Source organism: Octodon degus, unplaced genomic scaffold, assembly GCF_000260255.1.
Source record: "Octodon degus isolate 3935 unplaced genomic scaffold, OctDeg1.0 scaffold00018, whole genome shotgun sequence".
Lineage (NCBI taxonomy): Eukaryota > Metazoa > Chordata > Mammalia > Rodentia > Octodontidae > Octodon > Octodon degus.
Genome location: NW_004524594.1, coordinates 16,031,526 through 16,040,808, shown reverse-complemented (window position 1 = coordinate 16,040,808; position 9,283 = coordinate 16,031,526). Strand labels below are relative to the sequence as shown.

Here is a 9,283-nt window from a genome sequence, read left to right as displayed (position 1 = left end):
ATCCCAGAGAAGATGGTGGACCACTTGGTGAACACGGAGATTAACAGCCAGCGGATCGCCGCTGTGGAGAATTGCTTTGGGGCCTCGGGGCAGCCGCTGGCCTTGCCAGGCCGGGTGCTCCTGGGAGAAGGTGTGCTAACCAAAGAGTGCCGCAAAAAGGCCAAACCACGCATCTTCTTCCTCTTCAATGACATCCTGGTGTACGGCAGCATTGTGCTCAGCAAGCGCAAGTACCGCAGCCAGCATATTATTCCTCTGGAGGAGGTGACATTGGAGTCACTGCCTGATACCCTGGAGGCCAAGAACCGCTGGATGATCAAGACTGCCAAGAAGTCTTTCGTGGTGTCGGCTGCCTCCACCACAGAGCGCCAGGAGTGGCTCAGCCACATTGAGGAGTGTGTGAGGCGGCAGCTGCTGGCCACTGGCCACGAGCCCACCACGGAGCACGCGGCCCCCTGGATCCCCGACAAGGCCACGGACATCTGCATGCGCTGCACGCAGACACGCTTCTCAGCCCTCACACGCCGCCACCACTGCCGAAAGTGTGGCTTTGTGGTGTGCGCAGAGTGCTCCCGAGAGCGCTTCCTGCTGCCACGCCTCTCTCCCAAGCCTCTGCATGTCTGCAGCCTCTGTTACTGGGAGCTGGCCACACAGAAGTTGAAGGAGGAGGCAGAAGAGCCCGGAAGGGTTTCCCCAGAGCAGCTGGCCCACCTGGGGGCAGCTTTCTATGGAGCATCCAGCGGAGACGATGATCCGATGAGGACAAGGAGGGCAGCCGGGATGGCGACTGGCCCAGCCACGTGCAGTTCTATGCCTCCAGTGTCTCCTGGTCAGCCTTCCACAGCTGACCCTGGTCCACAGAGCTGCCGCACCCACCTACGCTGGTGCCACTGCCGGGGCCTGAGCAGCCCTGTGTCTCCAGGACACTGCCCCATGGTGGTGCACACAGAGGTGGGGTCACTCTTTCCTCTGGATTCTCAGTGCCTTTTCTGGAGCTGGCCATCCACGTAGGCCGACTTCCAGCTCCCCTGCAGGGAATAACCTTTCCACTCAGCAAGTGCCAGCACACCTCGGCCTCTGAGGAACGAAGGTGGTTTGCCAGCCCTGCAGGCTAAAGCTGCAGCTCCAGACAGCTTCAGGTGTCAGAGCTCTGGGCTACCAGATATGGGTGAGCATGGCAAGGGAAGACAGGCAGGAGAGTGAGAGTCCCTTCTGAGCTGAAGCCTGAGCCCCAGAAGCACCAGTCCTGCACCCAGACAAGCAGACCCCCCAGAAAAGCCTCTAAGAAAGGCCTCCAAGAATCCAAGGCCCGGTGGTGCCCACCACCTGGGGCCTGCCAGATCAGGCATAGAGCTCACCTAAGCCAAGTAAAAGCCTGCCATGCTGTGTGTGCCCACTGGGCCCAGAGGTTGCAGCCTGCCCAGGCCGCTGCCCTGTCTCCACTCCCTCCAGGTACCTGATGGCTTTTGTCCTGTCCTCATCTCTCCCTACAGGCAGTGCGAGCCTTGTTTTCTGTTGGGGCTCTTAACTGTAAGGATAGAAACCCTGCTAGACTGACTTATTAATAAAAAGGAATGTTTACTGACAAAAAAAAAAAAAAAAGATACAGTTAAAAATCTCCAGTTATTTTTAGGAACTATAATGGTGATGGCAATATTGGTCATATTAGTCTTAGAATTCGTGAGTGTTTTGTGCAAAAAATCAAATTAATTATTAGTTTATGAACGTTTTCATTGTGGGACTTCTTGGATTAATTCAAAGAAAAATTTAATTTTTGATTTAGACATATGAATATCTTCTTTTTTTAACAATGGCTTGCTACTCCATCAAAAGACCTAGTAATGGTCACCTACCTAATATCAATAAATACACCTTACACTGTTCCTTCAAATATGCCTCCTGGTACCTAAGTAGAACCCACCTACTTTGGAGAGAAGTTCTGGAAGTGGACAAGATAAGCCAAGAGAAAGTTCTTACCCTAGAGATCTAGTAAGATGACCACGCAAGTAAGATCAAATCAGAAAAACAAAGGTGTCAAATACAGACACCAGTGTTGCTCACTTGGATCCTCTTGCCCATCAATTTTATTTAAATATTTAATTATTTATTTATTATGTATTTAGTACTGGGTTTACAGGGTCTCACTACACAGATCAGACCCTAGCAATCCTCCTGTTTTTAGCCTACCAAGCACTGGGATTACAGGCACACGTCACCATGCCCCGTCTCAATCGCCATCTCATTGAGCCCCGGAGGCGGGGCTGGCAAGGCACACTGGAGATCAAACCCTGGTCCCTGCGCCTGCCTAAGCAGGCACTTTATTTATTTTATTTTATTTTATTGAGGAACCGGGGATTGAACTCAGGCCCTTGTGCTTGCCTGGGAAGCACTTATTCCACTGAGCCATCTCCCCAGCCCTGAAGCAGGCACTTTAGTCAGCTGAATTACCTGGCTGGCCCTCCATCAATTATTTAAATGCATTGGCACATAGCATATATGTCTCAAACCATACACATGTTGCACTGGCATACATAACAAATATATCTCAACCTGTTACCCAGATCATAACATAGACAATAAGCAAAATGCAAAACTCACTACTTGCCTTTAGAAGATGCTGAAAATTGACTTATTATTTTGAACATGAGTTAACAAAGGGAAAGAACCCAGGCAGTCATCAATGTTTGATAAATTATCTCATGGTAATCAAAAATGGGAGAGGGACCGACAAGATAGCTCAGTGGACTAAAGCGCCTGCTTAGGCAAGCTTAGGCAGGTGCAGGGACCGAGGCTCAACTCCAGGAACCACACGCCACACCAGCCCCACTCCCCAAGGCAGGCTGAAGTAGCCAGAGTCCTGGTGTAGTGGCACACAACTGTTATCCCACCACTGAGAATGCCGAAAGCAGGAGGATCACCACGAGTCTGAGCTGCGTAGTGAGACCCTGCAACAACCAAATAATTAAAAACAAGGGGAGAAATGTTTTGGTTTATAAACAGAGAAATCATAAATGAGAAACTCACCACTTTCTATCCCCTCCTTGAAATATGGGTCTTAGTACTTAAAGCAAATCTTATACCCTTACATGCATATAGTAGAGTAAGAAAGATTACTGGTCTGGAATGCTTCTTTTTTTTTTTTTTTTAATTTCATTTATTTGTGTGTGTGTGTGTGTGTTACACACAGTTACTGGCTGGCTAACTCGGCTGGCTCCAAGGCAGAGTGGCCCACGAAAAGGGGCAGCCCTTCATGGTGGTGGAAAACAGCAAAGAGCAAAGGATTGAACTCAGGCCCTTGCACTTGCCAGGCAAGCGCTTATTCTACTGAGCCATCTGCCCAGCCCCCGGCTTGTGGAATTTCTATAAGGACTCACTGAGAAAAGCTCAGGAAGGCTGTGGAGCCCAGGACACACAGGACAAAGCAGGCTCACCTGTGGCTGGGGCAGGCGGGAGGCCAGGACAACACACTTCAGCTCTTCGTTTCACCACTTAACACAGCATCTAGACTGGTAATTCAGGCTGGGATCACTATAGAAGTGGTCGAGAGCTCCAGCTCTACCTCTACTTACAAAAATGATCACAAAGGCTATAAACACCAGTGCCCAGGGAAGGGGGGACATGGATCAATGAGGAAAACTGTAAATGCTGGGAGAAGGTCCCCCAGCCAGGAGGGTCATTGCCACTGGGTCACGGGCTGCTGGGTTGCATGGGGAGAGGGACTGACCCTGTTCTAACACAAGGGCCACTTACAGAGAAGAGGAAGTCAACCAGAGTGAAGCTTGGCTTCAGCTAATAGTAGCTCATGGGACCCAGAAGATACTAAAATAACAGTTGTCTGCACGAAACAAGGTAAACAAGAAAGGAAGTGATTACGTGTTCAGTGCAAACACCTGGTGAGATATAAAGGCTTCTGGAGGAGTAGTCTGCATATTCCCACACCATCCTTTGCTCTTGCTTCTCTGACCTCTCTCTCCATCTCCATCTCCAGAACCATGACCTGCTGTGGATGTTCCGGGGGCTGTGACTCCAGCTGTGGGGGCTGTGGCTCCAGCTGCTGCTGCAAGCCCGTGTGCTGCTGCAAGCCCGTGTGCTGCTGTGTGCCAGCTTGTTCCTGCTCCAGCTGTGGCAAAGGGGGCTGTGGGTCCTGTGGGTGCTCCAAGGGAGGCTGTGGGTCCTGTGGGTGCTCCAAGGGGGGCTGTGGCTCCTGTGGGTGCTCCAAGGGGGGCTGTGGGTCCTGTGGGTGCTCCAAGGGGGGCTGTGGGTCCTGTGGGTGCTCCAAGGGGGGCTGTGGGTCCTGTGGGTGCACCAAGGGGGGCTGTGGGTCCTGTGGGTGCACCAAGGGGGGCTGTGGGTCCTGTGGGGGTTGCAAATCCAGCTGTTGCCAGTCCAGCTGCTGCAAGCCCTGCTGCTGTGAATCCAGCTGCTGCAAACCCTGCTGCTGCGAGTCCAGCTGCTGCAAGCCCTGCTGCTGCCAGTCCAGCTGCTGCAAGCCCTGCTGCTGCCAGTCCAGCTGCTGCAAGCCCTGCTGCTGCGAGTCCAGCTGCTGCAAGCCCTGCTGCTGCCAGTCCAGCTGCTGCAAGCCCTGCTGTTCCCAGTCCAGCTGCTGCAAGCCCTGCTGTTCCCAGTCCAGCTGCTGCAAGCCCTGCTGCTGCCAGTCCAGCTGCTGCAAGCCCTGCTGCTGTGAGTCCAGCTGCTGCAAGCCCTGCTGCTGCCAGTCCAGCTGCTGCAAGCCCTGCTGCTGTGAGTCCAGCTGCTGCAAGCCCTGTTGCTGCCAGTCTAGCTGTTGCAAGCCCTGTTGCTGCCAGTCCAGCTGCTGTGTCCCCATCTGCTGCCAGTGTAAAATCTGAGGCTTTGGGTACAGATAACAGGTCCTGCCAATCTAGCTCTCCAGAAATGATTGGAGCTGTGTCCTGAACTCCTGAAGAACCACTCCAGGAGACCAGGGAGATAGCTCAGTAGAATAGGCACTTGCCTGGCAAGTGCAAGGTCCTGAGTTCAATCCCTGGTACCGCAAAAAAAAAAAAAAAAAAAAAAAAAAAAGAACCACTCAGGGTCTGTCCTACCTGAATTACAACAGCCTCTGTCCAGCAATGAGGTTATGGGACTTCCCATGTCCTGTGTCATACCCACCATTCGTCATACCCACCATTCCTGAATCCTCCTCTTTCCTGATTTCACCACTCCAACCTTCTCAGGGCCAGAGATCCCATGCCATATGCTGGCAGAATCCCTAGCCTGGCTGCCCCCCCCCCCCCCGTTCTTTCCTCCTGCACCTGGTTCCTCTTCCCTTCATCTTAATGTCATTGTGAGCTGTCTGAGCTCAAGTTGCTTTTGGAGTATATCTAGAGGACACTGAGAAACCTCAATTCTTCCTTGAATACAATCAGTTTCCTTTGCCTGGCTGCTCCTATTCACCCTGTGTTAAATGCTTAGTCTGAGTCTATTAAATAAACACTCCATAGCTCCCAAGAGTTCACAGTGTGTGTCTTTGTTTTTAGCCTCTGTATTATTAGAAACATAGGGGCCGGGGAGATGGCTCAGTGGAATAAGCGCTTGTCTGGCAAACACAAGGGCCTGAGTTTGATCCCTGGTTCTGGAAAAAAAGAAAAGAAAAGAAGCATGTTCAATTTTTGCAGAGCTCCACCCCACACCTTGCTTCCCATTGTTCCTTAGCTCGGGCTCCATCACAAGCTCCATCACAACAAACCTCATGGCTTAGACAAACTGGCCAGCTAGAGTTCAAGCAGCCTGAAGACCAAGACCACAGCATCTCTCCTTGGCGTCCAGACACTGTCTCCTCCCTGTGTCCTCATCCGGGCATCCCTCAGTGTATGCCTGCGCCTTAATTTCTTTCTTTTTTTCTTAATACAAGGCCAGCAGCCCATGGGATTAGGGTCCCCTTTTCCAGTGTGTTCTCATCTCAGCATTACCCCTGTGGTGAAGCTTATCATCACGTGAAGCCACAAGCTGAGATGTCTTGTGGCAGGGCTGTGGCTCATCCCATAATATTTGTACCTGGGCACTGGGAATCACATCTTGTCCCCAAGATTTACAGGACTTGGGGGTGGCATGTGGTTCGCTTCCCCCTCAGTTACAAAATCTTAGTTTCCACAAAGATGTTCTTAAAAAGTGACTGTGAATTCCTTGAGTTAGTGAAAAAGTAATGAATCCTTAGCACCAACAGCCAAGGTAGTGCCGAACACAGAAGAGAGCAGGTGGAGGTACTGTTCCCAGGGGACCAGAGGGAGCCCTTCCTCAAGACTGAGACTCAGGGCCAGACAAATAGCTCAGTGGATTAAAGCACCTGCAAGCAGGCACAGGGGCTGGGGGATTTGAACCCCAGACCTGCTTGCTGGCCCCACTCCCAGGGCATGCTGAGACATCAGTTGAGTCAGCAATTGAGACTGGACATGGTGGCACATGTCTGTAATCCCAGCTCTTGGGAGGCTGTAAACAGGCAGATCACTATGAGTCCAATCTAGTAGTGAGACCCTGAACACCCTGTAGACCCTTCCTTAAACACACACACACACACACACACACACACACACACACATACACACACACACAAAGCCAAAGCAATTAGACAAGAGAAAGAAATAAAAGCAATAAGGATAGGAAAAGAAGTTAAATTATTATTTGCAAATGATATGATACTGTGCATAGAAGACTCCCAAAACTCCATGAAAATACTTCTATATATAAGAACCAAATTCATTAGAATAGATGGATACAAAGTCAACACCCAGAAATTAATAGCTTTTCTATACAAGAATAACAAATTCACTGAGAGAGAAATTAGGGAAACAACACTTCACAATGGCATTTAAAAAATGAAATATCTAGGAATCTACTGAAGGATGAAAAAGACCTCTACACTGAAAACTAAAGTACACTGAAAATGGAGATTGAAGAGGATATCAGAAAATGAAATGATATCCCTTGCTTTTGTTTTTATTTTTTTAATTTTTTATTTATTAATTTATTTGTGTGGCCAGCTCAGCCCACCAGGAGGCGAGCCTGGCTGGCGTGTGGTGCTGGGGGATTGAACCGCGGTCCCTTTGTTTTTGCTAAGCTTGTTCTAAGTAGGCGCTTTAGACCACTGAGCCATCTCACCAGCCCCTATCCCTTGCTTTTGGGTGGGAAGAACTAATATAGTGAAAATAGCCATACTTGAAAAATTGTTAATGCAATTATTAGTGCAATGCTGATCAAAATTCCACCAATGTATCTTACAGAATTAGAGAAAACAACCCTAAAACTCCTTTGGAACCAGAAGAGACCTAGAATAGCAAAGGTAGTTCTGAGCAACAAAGGCAAGGCAGGGGGCATCACAATCTTTGACTTGAAAGTATACTACAGGGGCCGGGGAGATGGCTCAGTAGAATCAGTGTTTGCCTGGCAAGTGCAAGGGCCTGAGTTCAATTCCCAGTTTGGCAAAAAAAAAAAGAAAGAAAAAAGAAAAAAAAAAGAAAGTAAATTATAAAAATAATGTGATAAAAACAGCATGGTAGAGCTGGTGGGATGGCTCAGTGGTCTAGGGCAACTACTTGGAGCAAGCTTGGCAAAGCACAGGGACCGTGGTTCGATCCCCCAGCACAACATGCCAGCCAGCCCCGCCCCCTGGTGGGCTGAGCTGGCCACACACACACACACACAAATAGATAAATAAAGTTTAAAAAAAAGAAAAAAGTGATGAACATGATCACTGTACATACCTAAATTGTACCGATAAACTTAAATAAGTTAAAATAAAATATATCTACTATATAAAAAAAAAACCAGCATGGTACACAGAAATAGACCCAAGGATCAATAGAACAGATTAGAAAATGCAGAAGCAATGGTGCTGGAAAAACTCACCTTCCAAAGACTAAAACTAGACCCATGCCTATCACCATGCACTAAAGTCAAAATGGATCAAAGATCTAAATACTAAAAAAGAAACAAACATTAAATCTACTAGAAAAGAAAGTGGATAGAAATCTTGAAGACATAGAAGTAAGTAGAGAGATCATGAAAAAAATGCAGGGAAACACTTCAAAGAATCGACAACTGGAATCTCATTGTTATAAAAGGTTTTGTGGGGGCCTGCCCCTTAGCTCAGTTCTTTAGGGGCGGGGGAGATGGCTCAGTAGGATAAGCACTTGACTGACAAACTCAAGGATCTGAGTTCAATCCCCAGTTCCGAAAAAAAAAAAAAAAAAAAAAAAAAAAAAAAAAAGGTTTTGCACAGTAAAGGAAATCATGATCAGAGTAAAGAGAAAACCTACAGATTGGGAAAAAATTTTAGCCAACTGTTCCTCAGGCAAAGGCCTTCTATCTAGAACATATAAAGAACTGGAAAAACTTTGCCTCCTGCCCAACTCCAAAATCCAATCAAAAATGGGTATCTGGGATGAATACACACTTCTCAGATGAAGAAGTACAAACAGCAAATAATTATCTTTATTTATTTATTTAATTTTTTGGCAGAACTGGGGATTGAACTCAGGACCTTGTGCTTGCCAGGCAAGTGCTATATTCTACTGAACTATCTCTCCGGCTCCAAGGATTTTTTTTGGCTCCAAATGCCTTCATGGCAAGTTTGGCTGGCTTGAGTGGTGGGGATCGAACCACAGCAACCTGAGTCTGACTGCTTTGTTGAAGCAGCCACTTAAGGAACTGAGCCAAGGGGCTGGCTCCTGCAAATAATTAAATGAAAAAATGTTCAATATCATTGATCATTCAAGAAATGGAAATTAAAACAACACTGAGATTTCATCTCACCCCAGAAAGAAAGGCAAGCATCAAAAATCAACCAGTAGCAAATGCTGGTGGGGCTGTGGGGAGAAAGGGACACTTTTTTAATGTTGATGGAAGTATAGACTAGTACAACCAACCACTGTGGAAATCACTATGAAGATTCCTAAAAAAACTAGGATTAGAGGTCTTTTTAAAAAAAATTTATTTATTTATTTTATTTATTTAATATATTTATTTATTTTGATTAGACCTCTTATTCTACGCAGCTGTTCACTTACTGGGTATTTTCCCAGAAGAACTGAAAACATTATACCACAGTGATATATGCTTACAGCAGTTCAATTTATAATAACTAGATCTTGGAAACAACCCAAATGTCCATCAACTGAGGAATGGATAAAAAAATGTATTTTTATACAGTGAAGTACTACTGAGCTCTAAAAATGATTAAACTCGGGGCCGAGGAGATGGCTCAGTGGAATAAGTGCTTCCCTGGCAAGCGCAAGGGCCTGAGTTCAATCCCCGGTTCCACCAAAAA

General features: G+C 47.5%; 2 protein-coding genes across 2 annotated transcripts in view; both read left to right on the top strand.

Annotated features, from left to right (window-relative positions):
- LOC101580164 (keratin-associated protein 5-4-like) overlaps positions 1-4,847 on the top strand; it is a 94,115-nt gene extending 89,268 nt beyond the window's left edge. Inside the window, exon 5 of the mRNA XM_023710587.1 lies at positions 4,376-4,847. Within this exon, the coding sequence (XP_023566355.1) occupies positions 4,376-4,847 (472 nt within the window). The remainder of the gene's footprint in view (positions 1-4,375) is intronic.
- On the top strand, positions 7-1,576 carry LOC101566622 (pleckstrin homology domain-containing family F member 1-like). The gene is given in 2 exon segments (XM_012513821.2): positions 7-751; positions 754-1,576. Coding segments are annotated over 2 exon segments (834 nt in total). The 5' UTR covers positions 7-12; the 3' UTR covers positions 849-1,576.
- Positions 4,848-9,283: the final 4,436 nt, after the last annotated feature.